The sequence below is a fragment of the Dendrobates tinctorius genome, unplaced genomic scaffold, assembly GCF_039654945.1.
Source record: "Dendrobates tinctorius isolate UK_male_01 unplaced genomic scaffold, ASM3965494v1 ptg000347l, whole genome shotgun sequence".
Classification (NCBI taxonomy): domain Eukaryota; kingdom Metazoa; phylum Chordata; class Amphibia; order Anura; family Dendrobatidae; genus Dendrobates; species Dendrobates tinctorius.
The window spans coordinates 193,780-210,753 of record NW_027362013.1 but is presented as its reverse complement, the minus strand read 5'-3'; the positions used below and the strand labels follow the sequence as shown (position 1 = coordinate 210,753).

The window sequence follows — 16,974 nt, the reverse complement described above, 5'->3', positions numbered from 1 at the left end:
CGGATGAGCTTCGTCAACGATTTCTAGAACGTGGATATAGCCGGAGATCCATCAAAATTGCTTTCAATCGAGCTAAGCATGCTACTAGGCAGGATTTATTATATAGATCAGGGATGTCCAATACATCTAGGGGTAACCAAACTGTTAGGTTTATTACTACTTTTAGCTCTAGATCAGAGGCTGTTCGTTCTGCCCTTGATAAAGCATGGCCTATCCTCCGCATTGACCCGATCATTAACAGGATCACAACAGAGAGACCAGCCATGGCGTTCCGACGGTCTAGAAACTTAAGGGATCATCTGGTTATGAGCCACTACGCTGTGGGCTCTAAAACTACCTTTCTGGATGGTCACATTCTCGGGGTTGGTTGTTATCCGTGTGGCCACTGTGTCGCCTGCCCCAACATTATGCGGTGTACTGAATTTAACAATTCGAGTGGAGATCAGGTCTTCAGTATTAGACAACGCATTACCTGTACGACTAGGTATGTCGTATACTATGCTACGTGTCCCTGTGGCCTTATTTATGTAGGCCTTACTACGTGACAATTCAAGGTCCGAGTCAGGGAGCACGTGTTGGGGATTCAGGCGGCTCGTGGCCACACGGATGCTTCCACCCTGAGGACTATACCTAGACATTTCAAGGAGCACCATGGCTGTGATTCCACCTCACTTATGGTATGGGGCATTGAGGCCCTGAAAATTGATATTCGAGGTGGGGGTCTCTCTAAAAGATTGAGTCAATTAGAAGCTAAATGGATTTGGAAATTGAAAACAGTCCATCCATATGGCCTTAACGAATGTCTTTCATTCGTTCCATTTTTGTGAGTTTTCCATTTATCTTTCCCTCTTCTCCTCCACCTATTCCCCCGTTGTGGTACTGTTACACTTCTGGAGTGACATTTGTTGTGTCTTTTTTAACTTTTTTAACTTTGTTTTATTTTAGTCTTTTAGATTTGGCATCTTTTTGGTTGGGTTGTCTGGGTCCGAAATATCTTCTGGAGGCTTTGGATAAATATGATCGTCTCTTCTATGAATATATCAACATTCTCCTATACAAGAAGATGAAGATGTGTTCTCTTTGTTGCCCATTTTTTTTCCATTTTTTATGGGTGGACTTCTATGTGGTGATCATTGATATATGGCTGTATACACCTCTATTTACAAGCATATGTAGTTATATATATGGGGGCAATGCATAATAATGCGGCTGATAGAGATTATTCTTTATATTTCATTGTAATAGCATTATTTTTGGGCTAACTTATTCCATTTAGATTATAATAGGACTATGTACATTTTTATGGCTATAATTTTTGACTAAACTAATGCATGGGGTATATATATTGTTGTCATAAACCTGTATAGGACTGGAATACGTTGGTTTACCCTATATCCTTATAACCCTCGTGTTTAATCATTTTTGATGCTTTGTAACAATCTATAAATTTTCATATAAATACATTGGTATTTTTTACGCTTACTATTAGGTGTGTTTCCATCTTTGATGGCCGTATATAAATTTTTTATGGTCATTTGCGCATGTGCGGTTACCTTATCCACCTATGCTATTGGATACTTATCCATGGTGCCTAATATAGTCGCTATGTGATGCACTAGATACTGGTAAAACATTTGGCACTCTTTTTTGGTCAAATACTATGTTAGATATCATATTTTTCTGTTTGCCATCTATTATGCCCCCAGTCAAGATGGCCGCGACCATTTTGTGGCCGTCTGCGCATGCGCGGGTGACGCGCTCCTAACTCCACCCCCATCCGCCCGTGGTCTGGCGTCTGACGTCACGGGGCCCCGTGTATTGTCAGCGCCAGCCCGGACGTGTTGGTGGGTGGGTGGTTGGTCGCTCCCCTGATTGGCGCTCAGGTTTATTTGGACCCCTATTTATAGTACACCCGGTGGCCTTTTATGACACACCCCCTGAGGAAGGAAGCGGTGTAGCTTCCGAAACGTACGTTGGGCTGTTTTCCTTGCGCCGGTGGTCCAGTGCCCCCTTAGGTATGAGTATTATGTTTGTATTTTGATCTCTCATAACCCCCTTCTTTGGGGTTGCCTGACGGTCTGGGGATTTTTCCCTTTATTTCACTATGACTAGTCGGCTTGTATATACCACTAATGGAGATACATTATACCATATTGATATACCTTAGGGAATCTCTGTACCTCTGTGCGTTCTGCTTGTGTCACTTCTGTCATGCCAATTTTTATCTGTGTCCTTAATAAAGATTCATGTTATTTCTACCTATTTTGGATGTTTATGCACTGTTTTTTCGGTTGCTTCTTTATAAGAGGTACAGGGAGTGGACTGCTGAGGACTGGGGTAAAGTCATTTTCTCTGATGAATCCCCTTTTCGATTGTTTGGGACATCTGGAAAACGGCTTATTCGGAGAAGACCAGGTGAGCGCTACCACCAGTCTTGTCTCATGCCAACTGTCAAGCATCCTGAAACCATTCATGTGTGGGGTTGCTTCTCAGCCAAGGGAATGGGCTCTCTCTCAGTCTTTCCTAAAAACACAGCCATGAATAAAGAATGGTACCAGAATGTCCTCCAAGTGCAACTTCTCCCAACCGTCCAAGAGCAGTTTGGCGATCAACAATGCCTTTTTCAACATGATGGAGCACCTTGCCATAAAGCAAAGGTGATAACTAAATGACTCAGAGAACAAAACATAGAGATTTTGGGACCATGGCCTGGAAACTCCCCAGATCTTAATCCCATTGAGAACTTGTGGTCAATCATCAAGAGACGGGTGGACAAACAAAAACCTTCAAATTCAGACAAAATAAAAGCATTGATTTTGCAAGAATGGACTGCTCAGTCAGGATTTGATCCAGAAGTTGATTGAGAGCATGCCAGGTAGAATTGCTGAGGTCCTGAAGAAGAAGGGTCAACACTGCAAATATTGACTTGCTGCATTAACTCATTCTAACTGTCAATATAACCTTTTGCTACTCATAATATGACTGCAATTATATTTCTGTATGTGATAAAAACATCTGACAAACACACATAAAAACCAGAGGGCAGCAGATAATGTGAAAATATAATATTTGTGTCATTCTCAAAACTTTTGGCCATGACTGTAGATAAGTTCCTTGGGTGGTCTAGTTTCCAAAATGGGGTCACTTGTGGGGGAGCTCCAATGTTTAGGTACACAGGGGTTCTCCAAACACGACATGGTGTCCACTAACGATTGGAGCTAATTTTCCATTCAAAAAGTCAAATGGATCAATTTGTGAAGCACCTGGCGGTTCAAAGTGCTCACTATGCATCTAGATAAGTTCCTTGGAGGGTCTAGTTTCCAAAATGGGGTCACTTGTGGGGGAGCTCCAGTGTTTAGGCACACAGGGACACTCCAAACGCGACATGGCAACCGCTAAATATTACTGTATATTTTCCATTCAAAAAGTCAAATGGCGCTCCTTCCCTTCTGAGCCCTGCCATGCGCCCAAACAGTGGTTTATGACCACATATGAGGTATCGGTGTACTCAGGAGAAATTGCCCAACAAATTTTAGGATCCATTTTATCCTGTTGCCCTTGTGAAAATGAAAAAATTGATGCTAAAAGAAAATTTTTGTTGGAAAAATTAAAATGTTCATTTTTTCCTTCCACATTGCTTTAGTTGCTGTGAAGCACCTGAAGGGTTAATAATCTTCTTGAATGTAGTTTTGAGTAGCTTGAGGGGTGCAGTTTTTAGAATGGTGTCACTTTTGGGTATTTTCTGCCATATAAACCCCTCAAAGTGACTTCAAATGTGAGGTGGTCCCTAAAAAAAATGGTTTTGTAAATTTTGTTGTAAAAATGAGAAATCGCTGGTCAACTTTTAACCCTTATAACTTCCCAACAAAAAAAAAATTTGTTTCCGAAATTGTGCTGATGTAAAGTAGACATGTGGGAAATGTTATTTATTAACTATTTTGTGTCACATAACTCTCTGGTTTAACAGAATAAAAATTCAAAATGTGAAAATTGCAAAATTTTCAAAGTTTTCGCCAAATTTCCGTTTTTTTCACAAATAAATGCAAACATTATCGACCTAAGTTTACCACTAACATGAAGCCCAATATGTCACGAAAAAACATTCTCAGAATCGCTAGGATCCGTTGAAGCGTTCCTGAGTTATTACCTCATAAAGGGACACTGGTCAATATTGTCAAAAATGGCCAGGTCGCTAAGGTCAAAATAGGCTGGGTCATGAAGGGGTTAATTGTATGGGTCCACTGCATCCTGATGGTGCATTTGTCTGGAGGCCTGTACCGGTAAACCTTTTTGCTCTTTTGCTGTTTTCCATCTATAAATGTGGAAATGTAGCAGAGCTGTGTGCATCTATAAATGTGCAAATGTTTCAGAGCTGTGTCTATACGTAGCAGATCTGTGTGTGTATAATACACATTAACAATTGATCTATTACATTCCTATTCTACCCTAGTGCATTAAAATTAGTGATCATGACCTCTCCATTTTACCCGGGAAGTTTTAGTTAGTAGGAAAAATGTTTTTCCTATTTTGTGCTCTCTAAACCTAGAGTGTAGTGCAAAATAATACAGTATTTATCTTTCAATTTTAGTTATATAAAGGCTATATGAAAATGACAGTTTTATTCACTTTTACTTTTATGCCACCAATTGAACCACATACCGTGGTATGAGCTGTGTACACAAATTTGTGGAATATTTGAAAATTAATTTTGTTTTAAATGCAGTGGAACAATTTTTAAAAATCTGGCTGTAAATGTTTTCCCCTCCCAATTTAAGTACGGTAACTTCCGACACATCAACTGTTTTGATTAATGGTGTCGGAGTGCTGAAACCTTCGCAGACCACTTATATACTTTTGTGAGCATATACAATGCTAACCCTGCCCCTCCAAAAATGAGCTAAAAGGGCACAATTCTGATTATAGTGCCCCTGACCTTTTTGTTTTATGGATCAGTGGGGGGGTGCTAAACTCGCATACCCTCACTGATCAAAACTTAAAGCGTTTAAGTGTGACATATAAAAAGTTCTCTAAAATTGCTTTTTGTCTTCCATGGAGGGGGGGAGAATTGCCCAGAATTGTGGCACTTTTTTTTGTGAAGTTTCTCTAAAAGAAAAAAAAAACTGAAGAGGGAGATTGGAGTAGATAGCTGACCTGCATTTTTTTCTTTTTAAATCCATTGATGAATCGGACAAAAACTCCACGAAACCACCCAAACTCTGGCAACAATGGCGGGGACAGCAAAAACAGAAAAATAGACACGTAAACACACAAAAATAAACTTTAAAACAGGCAAAATGCGATAATGGATTACTTTCTTGTCCCATCCCATGGACCACTTTTTAGGACATTTTTTTTATATTTGATTATCCTGCAGTAAATTACTTAAAAAAATCAATTTGGTACAAAGTAAAACACCCGTCACGCAGCGGCTTATCAGAACAGTAGGAAGTCGGCCAAGTCTTTGGTCCTGTTGCCAAGAGGCTCCCAAACAGCGGCCATTGTAGTTACTCAGCATTGGTCCTAGGTTTTCTATGGCATCTCTACTCCTGTCTGATACTTTTTATCTTGTATGTAATATGTTTCTGTAAAACTAATGATGGTGTTAATCTCGTCCTGTAAGGTTTGGCTCCACTGTGTGAAAATATGCCCAGCGGCAGAGCTAATAAGCCTGGGGATGTGGTGAAGGCCAAGAACGGGGAAGACCATCCAGGTAATCTTCACCCATTGCCGGCTGTGGTGACGGACATTATCCTGACTAGTAGGAGTTTAGTAGGGTGACGAATACAAATATCAGCTTTGCCCTAGGTTTCCTCAGCTTTTGGCTCCCTAGTAAACATGATATAAATGGAGATCTGGCCCCTGGGTTTATGCTCTTATCTCATTGTAACCCAAGGCAATGTGTAGCGGGGCCTGTGATGGGTTGGACCATTAGATGTACATGGTCAGTGTGAAGCTGGAAAGTGTTCTGTACCAACACCACCAAACAATGGAGAACCAGCTCAAAACTCGCCACCCTGAGCCATTGTTAGTAGTGCTATCCAGTTCAAAGTGGCACTGAGGAGTGGCCATACATTTGTCATGTATAGTCAATGGCGTAGCGTGTGTTGGGGGCCCCGGTAAGGCAAGTGTTTTCATTGTGCTGTGTAGTATTAGTATAGAGTCCTTTACACTAATCCAGTACTGAACCCCCAAATTGTTTTTGTTTTTTAACCCCTTACTGATATCTGTCGGCACCCTGTCTTTGATGCGAGCTCAGGAACTGAGATTGCATCTTTCCCAGCAGATGATGGCTGTGTTATTCAGCCATCATCTGCCTCTAACATCCTCGTGTAGAGCGGAGCTCTGTCCACAGGTGTTAACCTGTTAAACTTAGCTGCCAGTCTTTTGACAGCGGCATTCACAGCTCACGTCCTGAGGAGCGCGCTGTTCTAATTGGCTGTTGGCTCCAATGCGAGGTGCTCGCGGTCTCACAATGGGTTGCCATGACAGCTGGGGGTCTGCTGAAGACTCCTTATGGCTGTCATGGTGGTGCTCCAATGAGAGCGGGATTTTTTTCCTATATAAAGCAACACTGGTATTGCTTAATCCTATATATCCAAGGAGGATAATGGTAGACACTTCACTATTCAATACACCACCTATATCTGTTCCTGCAATAGTCAGTAGCTGTCAGATAGGAAGAGATTCCAGCTTCATAATTAAAATATTGACTTTTTCGATGGATATATAATTACAAATTACAATTGAAAAGACAAGGCAAGAAGCCTCCACAGAAGGGGGACACGAGCAAAATATAAACCCATCCCACAATAGTGGATAAATTGCTGTATTCAGTCCTTCAGGGTTTAGATTTATTACAGTGCAGGATCTTTCTAGAATAGACCACGATAGAGCCGGATTGTTCTCTAATGCCACCAGTTTTGTGACTATTATAGATAAAGTGCGAGTCCTATAATTCAATAGAATACAGATATCTAACCGCAAGATGAAGGGTTCTCCTCTAATAAGTATTGATCCCTTGCCCTGTACTGATCAGATCTGAACAGCAATTTAGTTTGTTTTATTTTATAGATGGCAAAGTAGTAAATCCATGACTGCTGCTGTTTCCTCACAGGTAGATAACACTGACGCGGAGGGACGGCTGCTGTTGGCGGACGCTCTGTGTTACGCACACAACTTTAATGCAAGAGCGATCGTAAATGCAGCGACATTAACAGGTATGGGAGCTGCGTACACATGATGGAAGGGGCTGGAAGAATGTACACATGGGCTCCGATTCATTAAGTGTGGGGTCTCAACGTCAGAGGCGCGCGCCACTTAGGATGCCCCAAACTCGTTATCACTGCCGTGCGGATCCATGCACCTCGCAAGAAACAGGACTGGAGTAACACTTGTAGAGTAAGAATCACCCCCCACTTTTGATGAATTTAATGGGCGGGTGTAGCCAGGCCCCATCCCCCTTCACCAGCTCAGAATAGATGATCCGTTACTGATCGGTGAGGGTCTGACCAGGGAATAACTGTCCCTGATTGAGCTTTTTTTTTAAATTCAAGTTACAAAATTGAGTGGCAGATTGGATACTTGATTACTGCTCCATACCTCCTCTTACGGGGCTGCCAGAAAAAGCCGAGTGCAGCACTGGGCAGCCCCCCATAGGATGAGCAGAGCAGCGGTCAGGTATCTGCATTGCCGCTCTATTTAACCAGAGATAAAAGTTCCAATTTTGCCGATCAATACGGTTACCGATCAGTAAGATTTCACCAGTAGACTTGGGCGACTTTGCAGAGGGAACCCGGGTTCCTGGATCACGCCTGCCCATCAGCTGATCGCCGCCGCAGCTGCATATGTCACATGCTGTGACTGACACAGGCGCGACACATGCAGCTGCAGAGCCGTTCAGCCGGTGTGATCCAGGAAGCCGGGTTCCCTCTGCAGCTTATTTGGTAAGCGCTTATAGCTTGCCGAATAAGAGGGAACCCGAACAAATTCGCTCAACTCTAATCACCAGTCCTATGGATGGGTAATAACTGGAGAACCCTTTTAATTTGGATTTCAAAAAAATATAATTAATGTATGTCGTAGAGAAATAATGTTTGTTTTTTCTTTAGCTGTATATTTTATTAGTTTTGCATTGTCTGTCTGGTGGTCTGTGCTTTATGGCGGCTGCAATTGGGTGGAATATGAATGGTGGAAGAAGTGTCAGTAGACACAACCAGCTACCAGGATGTGATTGGTGCAGATGGAGCCCGGCTTTATCCGTTTCACTTTGTGGGATTGTACTGCAGCTGTATGCAGTTATTGTATGTAGATGTCTGCCTGTGTCTTCTCACGAGGAGCGCGGCTCACCGGGAATTGTTGTGTAGGTGCAATGGACGTAGCCCTGGGATCTGCAGCCACTGGAGTCTTCACCAATTCTTCTTGGCTTTGGAATCACCTTCAAGAGGTCGGAAACATTTTACTTTCTATCTTCTTGTCATAACATGCTCTTCTGTCTGAATCATTGTTCATTTCACTTTATTCCCCCCCCTTTCCTTATTCCAGTAGCTCTTTATTTGTCCACTAACATAACTGTACGAGAGATTTTTTTTTTTTTTTTTTTTGGGTTGAGAGGAGGGTGTGTTCTAGTTTTGAAAGACACCATTCACTTTTTGTACTATATTTGTCTTTTTTTTTTAATTTTTTTTTTTATAGCGCTCATTGTGCAGTAAATGACCTGTAACACAATTATTCAGGTCAGTGCAATTACAACAGTGCCAAAGCTGCATAGGTTTGGGCTCCCCCCTTTGTTTGGTCTTAAAGAAAACATTTGGAACTTTTGTAATAAATAAAAAGAATAAAAAAATTTCTTCCATTCATATAGCTGTGCAAGAGCTTGTTTTTCACATGGCGAGATTTTTTTTTCTCTTTCTTTTCCTTGACCCAATTATGGGGTCCATGCAACGTTTTGATTTTTCACTGCATTTTTTGGAGGTTATGTTGACCAAAAAAATGGTCAGTTTGGCTTTATTTTTTGTCTTTTCCAGTATTGTAATTCTTAACATTTTTCATTGTTTTTCCTTCATTTTGCAGCAATGCCAAATAGATTCAGATCAGGAAAAGGAATTCAATTCATACTGTCAGGGTGTGTTTTTCTTTACTTAAACTTGTTCTGTATACTGCAGCAATATATAGTAAAAATTACCAGTCGCCTATTAAGATAGGGCAAGGCTGCGTAGGAGCACAAAGATGGAGGCAATGAGGGCCTTCAGAAGGTGTCTGGCTGCCAACGAAACCATCAGCACCTTCCCATTCAGCACTATTTCAGCTGTCATACAGCGATCTGAGCTAGCTCCAGTTGTTGCTACTAGAGGCAGTTGCCAGCTGTGTAACACTGCCAGCATCTGTTCTGTATGGGGGCGGCTCAGCTCCTGAGAGAACTCCGTACACCTGCACCTTTTGTGGGAAGGCACCAAGTATGTATTCTAGACCTGTGGGATGTCCTCCACATTGCTGAATTTACTGCTGATGTTTCATGTTCCTTCCAGGCCAGCGTTGTGACTGGGGATCGTGTATGGAGAATGCCTCTCTTTGATCATTACACTAAACAAGTGACTGAGTCGGCCCTCGCAGACCTTAATAATGTCGGGAAGTACAGCAGGTAATGGATGTAAATATGGTGGTTGTAGTAGGTTTCTAAAGTATCTCATAGAGCGACCCCCGCCTCTGAGACCTCCATCCATCACCAAAACGGAGATCCAGATTTGCTCATCTGTTGGAATTCCTATAGAAATGATTGGTGAGATCCTAACCACATGGGTGCACCCCTACAGGATATGTCATCAATTTCTATCATGGGAATATTATTATTATTATTGGGTTTTTTTTTTTCCTTTTTATGTGGATTTTATTAAAAAATAAACCTACAATTTCCACATCAGTAGTATACATGAGGTAATGTATCTTGCTCCACAGAAACTAATGAAAGGTTTTCTTCTCGCAGATCTGGGGGTGCGTGTACGGCCGCGGCTTTCTTGAAGGAGTTTGTCACGTCCCCGCACTGGGCTCACCTGGATATAGCCGGAGTCATGTCCAACAAGGATGAGGTCCCTTATCTGCGCAAGGGCATGTCCGGCCGCCCCACAAGGACTCTGGTAGAATTCGCCGATCGGCTGAGTAAGGACAAGAAGCCCAAATAATCCGGACATCAGTTACCGGATCTGCTTCGTCCTATGTGGACGTAATGAACTAAAGCGCAATGACCTTGCTATGCACTTATTTTTTTTACTAACACGACCAAAGCAAATCTAGAATCTGCGCCTCCATCTTCAGATGATTCTGCAATTTTAATACATCTACGTGCTGAGTGGAGAAATGTCTGAAAATAAAGAAAAAATCAAAAATTTTATCTGCCAGTCATATCTCACACATTTGTTTTATAGGTGTTGAACGCTTTAGGCACGATTCATCATTGCATTTTGGACGTGACAAATTAATCAAACTATTTGTACTTTTTTTTTTTTTCCTCCAAGCGGTTTCTGATTTTTATGTCAGTGTGACTTTCCAGATGAATTAAACAGATTCATTAAATGCGACTATTTAAAAAAAAAAAGTTGCAAAATTTGGCACAATTCTACTCTTCTAGTCCTCCCTGGAGTGAATATATCAGTTATTTGGCTGCAACTTTTCCCATTTAAGCACTCGCAGAACCAGTTAGGAAAAAGACAGCTTGAGGTTATGCTCAAAACTCGAGTCTCATGTGCCATTTTGATGAATCTAGTGCAACAAAGTCAGCAAAAACCACAAGTTGAAAGACTTAAAGGGTTCAATTCATCATGAGCTGGGTATATTTTACTATCTGCCGTGCATGTACTGTGCAAGTCATATGTGTATGGAGCTGGGCCGCAAAGTGTAAATGATTAAGTCACGGGTTTCCCTGAATCTTCTATATATCAATCTGCTCAGCTCCTGGTCACGCTACAAAGCAGTTGAGGAGTTTCTCACTCAGGATGCTGTTTTCTCCTGATGTAGATTTACTGAATATATTAGTGGAAGGGATCTTCCTGGCATTTGTTCTCAGTAGATTCCTTTTGTATAGTTAATGGGGACCTGTCTCCTTGGAAAACGCCACCTTCAAGTCCACACTCACTGCAGCAAAACAAATCTGCTTCTCATATCTTATATCCTCCCTGTCTCGCAACCCTAATCAGCTATTCAGTAGTTTCAGTTGTCTCTTCCATCCCCCAGCACCCCCTCTCTCTCCTCTCATATCAGCTGCAGACTTTGCTTAATTCTTCAAGCAGAAAATTAACATCTGAGAAAGCTCAGGCCTACAGCCCTTCCTCATAACTCAGCCCTCCTCCTCCAAAACCAGTGTCTCTGCCATTATAGAAGACCAACTTTCCTCTCTACTCTCCAGATCACATCTCGCCACCTGTGCACTTGACTGATCCTGTCCCACCTCATACTAAACCTCACCAGTCTTCATCCCACCTCTTCAACCTCTCACTAACAACTGGGGTCTTCCCCCTTATGCTTTATATGTACCTTGATCACGCCCACCCTTGACCCATCCTCTGTATCTAGCTATCGACTCATATCACTTCTCCCCTATGCCTCAAAACTACTGGAACAACACGTCCATCTTGAACTGTCCTCCCACCTCTCTTCCTGCTCCCTCTTTGACCACTTATAATCTGGCTTCCAGCTGCATCACTCCACTGAAACTGCCCTGACTAAGCTCACCAATGACCTACTAACTGCCTAAGCCAAGGGACACGACTGTCCTCCTCCTAGACCTGTCCTCTGCCTTCGACACAGTGGACCACTCCCCCTTACTACAGATTCGCTCATCTCTTGGCATCACAGACTTGGCCCTATCTTGGATCTTGTCATACCTAACAGACCGGACATTGTCTCCCTCTTGCACACCACCTCATCACCCCCTATCTATAGATGTCCCCAAAGGTTCAGTTCTAGGACCCCTGCTCTTCTCAATCTACACCTTTGGTTTTCAGTATCACCTCTATGCTGATGACACACAGATCTACCTCTTTGGACCTGATGTCACCTTCTTGCTTACCAGAATCCCAACATCTGTCTATTTCATCTTTCTTCTTAGCTAAATTTCTAAAACTTAACATGAACAAAATAGAATTTGTCACCTTTCCCCCATCTCTCTCAACCCGCCTCCCAACCGACCTGGCCATCAAAGTCAACGCCTGTTCACTCTCCCTAATCTCACTTGCTCGCTGCCTTGGGGTTATCCTTGACTCTCATCTCTCTTTCAAACAACATATCCAAGCCCTTTCCACTTCTTGCCAATTCCAACTCAAAAATATTTCCTGGATTCATGCATTCTTGGCTCAGGAATCTGCAAAAACAATAGTGCATGCCCCCATCATCTCCCATCTCAAAGACTACAATCTCCTGCTCTGTGACCTCCCTTCTAACACACTTGCATCCCTCAATACTATCCTAAACTCTGCTGCCCGACTAATACACCTATTCCCCCACCTCTTCTCCCTGTCAATCCCTTCACTGGCTCCTCATTGATTGACCAGAGACTCCAGTTCAAAACCACAATCATGGCATACAAAGCCATCCACAACCTGTCTCCTCCATACAGCTGTGAGTTAGTCTCCCAACATCTATTCTCACCCACCATGGGAACCTTCATAAGAAACCTAAAGACTCACCTCTTCAGACAACCTGCAGTAACCCTTGTTCCATCATACTGCTGCACAAACAGCTCTACCCTCCCTATTGTAGCCTCACACATCCCTTGTAAACAGTGATCCCTCACGGGCAGGGTCCTATCTCTCCTCCTGTACCAGTCGATGACTTGTATTCATGATTATTGTACTTTTTTTTTTTTTTTACACTCTTTTAACATGTAAGGTGTCATGGACGTAATGGTGCTAGAAGAATAATCTGCCCTTTAATAGCAATATAATGTTCCCTGTCCGCCTTATTGAACATTCAGATATAGGGAGAAAATTAATCTCCTGAGAGCTGCTGGATCATTTACCCCTTCATGACCTTTGACGTACATTTACGTCAAAGTTTGTGCCTGTCTTTGATGCGGGCTTGCACACCGACCCACAACTTTTCCCCGCACATGATGGCAGATTTAATCAGTCACCATGTGCCTTTAACAGCCTTGAGTGTAGTGGTGCTCTGCCCGTGGCTGTTATCCGGTTACATCTCGCTGTCCATTACTAACGGTGGGATTTAACACGTGCCGGCCAGAAGTGCGTCATGCATCTTGACCATCAATGCACCCGACACGTGATCGTGGGGCGCAATTGGATTGTCGTGACAGCCGGGGGTCGGCAGAAGACCTCTGCACCTGCCATTACGATCCTACTGTGAGCACCGGCTTATGGCTGGCTTTCATAGAAGACTGTGATCTCTGCTACACACAGCAATGCTGATGCACAGGGGTGGATTAAGGGTAGCCAGGGCCCCGGGCTGTTCAGACTCCATAGGCCCTCCGGTCATGTGACGGGGTCGGGAAGTCACTAGTTTTCATGACGCATACGTGGCGGGAAGGGGTTAAATACTGAGGTAAAAAAACTCTGCAAATACGCAACGTGTGCACGAGGCCTCACAAATACTGAGGTAAAAAACCCCAAATGCTCAGTGTGTCCATGAGGCCTTACAAATACTGAGTGAAAAACTCACCAAATACTCAGCGTGTGCACGAGGTCTTACAAATAGTGGAAGGCTTCCACCCAACATCTAGTCCTGACTCACCTGTACCTAACATCGAAACCAGCTAATAGCCTGCAATCACCTGCTGACCTGGACCCATGACCTGTCAGACAAGTTACTTCACATGAGTCACACAGAGGCTTCTGCTTCATGAACTTCCCCAGATAGAAGAAGCAGCCTCCGATGTGCAGCCTGTGGCCGGATACACAGGAAGAGACGCTCCTCGTCACAGGCTGTGTCCAGCATGGCAGCAGAGGGGTTAACGCCACAGACAAGTCGCCGTCTCCTCACACACTGAACACGACGCTGCATCTGGCGACGAACAAGCGCACATTGCGCAATGTTAGTCATGTCCCAGATGTTCAGCATGTGGAGGACCAAGGGGGACCAAAAAAGACCCCAGGATTGGAACAGGAGCATGGGAAAGTGGACGGCGGTTGGAGGGGCAGGGTTTATATAGGGGTCGGAGTAAGTATGTATATATATATATATATATACACACAGACACATATTACTACATGCGGGCAGTGCACACATGCACAATCCTCAGGTTGTACAACTTCCAACTGGTCAAAACATTTCAGTATGCCAAGAAATATAGCAGGAATAAAATACATCTCATAGTAACTTGTGTGAGGCACAGGTGACAAGAACCCGCCATCTCGTGCCCACCTTACTAGAGGTGCCCACATATAACAAAGTTGATGGAAACAGATGCCTTCCACTATGATGATTGGCTACCGGCCGCCCGACCACACCCATTTCACAACTAGTCACACCCATGTCCACGCCCCAACCACACCCATTTAGCACTGCTGATCACACTGACTGGTACTGAGGGCACAGTGGCTGGTACTGTGGGCACATTGACTGGTACTGAGGAAAAGAGAGAAAGAAAGAACAGAGAAACAAAAAAAGAACAGAGAGAAAGGAAAAAAGAACAGAGAAAGAAAGAGGGGATAGAAAAAAAGAACAGAGAGAAAAAAAGAAAGAGAAAGAAAGAGGGGAAAGAAAGAACAGCGAGGGAGAGAGAAAGAAAGGGGAAAGAAGGAACAAAGAGAAAGAAAGAAAGAAAGGTGAAAGAAAGAATAACGAGAGAAAAAAAGAAAGAAAGGGGAAAGAAAGAACAGAGAGGGAGAAAGAGAGGGGAAAGAAAGAACAGAAAGTGAAAGAAAGAACAGAGAAAGAAAGAAAGAAAAAGACAAGGAAAGAGGGGAAAGAAAGATTCTATAAAGATACTATACCAGCTCACATTGTAGTGCCCACCTGAGCCTCCTGGTGCAGGACATATCATGATCCACTCACATGGCCGACATCCCCGAGTCCAAGGCGATCCCGCTGTCCGCGCTCTCAAAGGAGGACATGGTGATGATCTGAAGCATTCCCTGAAGAGCCTCCATGGTTCCGTCACAATCTCCTCTGGTCATTTACATCTCATAGTAACTTGTGTGAGGCACAGGTGACAAGAACCCGCCATCTTGTGCCCACCTTACTAGAGGTGCCCACTGCCCACATATAACAAAGTTGATGGAAACAGATGCCTTCCACTATGATTGGCTACCGGCCGCCCGACCACACCCATTTCACAATTAGTCACACCCATGTCCATGCCCCAACCACACCCATTTAGCACTGCTGATCACACTGACTGGTACTGAGGGCACAGTGGCTGGTACTGTGGGCACATTGACTGGTACTGAGGAAAAGAGAGAAAGAAAGAACAGAGAGAAACAAAAAAAGAACAGAGAGAAAGGAAAAAAGAACAGAGAAAGAAAGGGGATAAAAAAAAAGAACAGAGAGAAAATAAGAACGAGAAAGAAAGAGGGGAAAGAAAGAACAGCGAGGGAGAGAGAAAGAAAGAGGGGAAAGAAGGAACAAAGAGAGAAAGAAAGAAAGAGAAAGGTGAAAGAAAGAATAACGAGAGAAAAAAAGAAAGAAAGAACAGAGAGGGAGAAAGAGAGGGGAAAGAAAGAACAGAAAGTGAAAGAAAGAACAGAGAAAGAAAGAAAGAAAAAGACAAGGAAAGAGGGGAAAGAAAGATTCTATAAAGATACTATACCAGCTCACATTGTAGTGCCCACCTGAGCCTCCTGGTGCAGGACATATCATGATCCACTCACATGGCCGACATCCCCGAGTCCAAGGCGATCCCGCTGTCCGCGCTCTCAAAGGAGGACATGGTGATGATCTGAAGCATTCCCTGAAGAGCCTCCATGGTTCCGTCACAATCTCCTCTGGTCATTTTCCATCACGTCACTTCCGATAGAATGTCATGTGCGAGTTTTCAAGTGCTCCTTGGGGCTCCGCCATATACTCCTGTGTCCACGGGAAAAGTAAGCTCCAGGTCGGGGCAGTGGGGCAGACTCTCAAAATCTGGTACGGTTGGGAGGTATGAATGCTCCCCATCATACACCTTGTACACACATGGCTCCGCACACCTCATTCACACACTGTTCCGCTTTGTATGCCTCGTACACACGGCTTCGCTCCGTACACCTCGCACACACAGCTCCATTCAGTACACACATCGTAAACCTCGTGCACATGCGGCTCTGCTCCGTACACCTTATACACACACGGCCACACTCTGTACACCTTGTACACACATGGCTCTGCTCTGTAAACCTTGTACACATGCGGCTTTGCTCCATACACCTCATACACACATGGCTCCGCTCCGTAAACACATGGCTCAGGTCTGTACACTTTGTACACACAGGGATCCGTTCCGTACACCTCGTACACACGCGGCTCCTCTCCGTACACCTGGTACACATGCGGCTTCGCTCCGTACACCTCGTACACACACACGGCTCCGCTCTGTACACGCGTGGCTCCGCTCCGTACACCTCGCACACGTGCAGCCCCGCTCCGTACACCTCGCACACGTGCAGCTCAGCTCTGTACACACAGGGCTCCGTTCCGTACACCTCGTACACACATGCGGCTCCGCTCCGTACACCTCGTACACACACGCGGCTCCGCTCCGTACACCTTGCACACGTGCAGCTCAGCTCTGTAAACACAGGGCTCAGCTCTGTACGCCTCGTACACGCGCGGCTCCCCTCCGTACACCTCTCGCGTGCGCAGCTCTGCTCCATACATCGCGCGCGGCTCCGCTCCGCACACCTCGTACACACACGGCTCCGCTCCGTACACTTCGTACACACACGGCTCCGCTCCGTACACTTCGTACACACACGGCTCCGCTCCGTACACTTCGTACACACACGGCTCCGCTCCGTACACTTCGTACACACACGGCTCCGCTCCGTACACTTC

At 44.2% G+C, this 16,974-nt stretch overlaps 1 protein-coding gene across 2 annotated transcripts; it reads left to right on the top strand.

Annotated features, from left to right (window-relative positions):
• The first annotated feature begins 5,517 nt into the window (after positions 1-5,517).
• LOC141074992 (cytosol aminopeptidase-like) lies at positions 5,518-10,384 on the top strand. 2 transcript variants are annotated; one of them, XM_073562317.1, is made up of 5 exons: positions 5,518-5,710; positions 7,115-7,217; positions 8,364-8,443; positions 9,525-9,637; positions 9,980-10,384. In XM_073562317.1, the coding sequence occupies exons 3-5, from the start codon at positions 8,369-8,371 to the stop codon at positions 10,173-10,175; spliced, it is 384 nt and encodes a 127-aa protein (XP_073418418.1). In that variant the 5' UTR covers positions 5,518-5,710; positions 7,115-7,217; positions 8,364-8,368; the 3' UTR covers positions 10,176-10,384. The 2 variants fall into 2 exon arrangements, with proteins under 2 accessions (XP_073418418.1, XP_073418417.1); XM_073562316.1 differs by lacking the exon at positions 5,518-5,710 and having other exon boundaries at positions 6,622-7,217.
• The last annotated feature ends 6,590 nt before the right edge of the window (positions 10,385-16,974 follow it).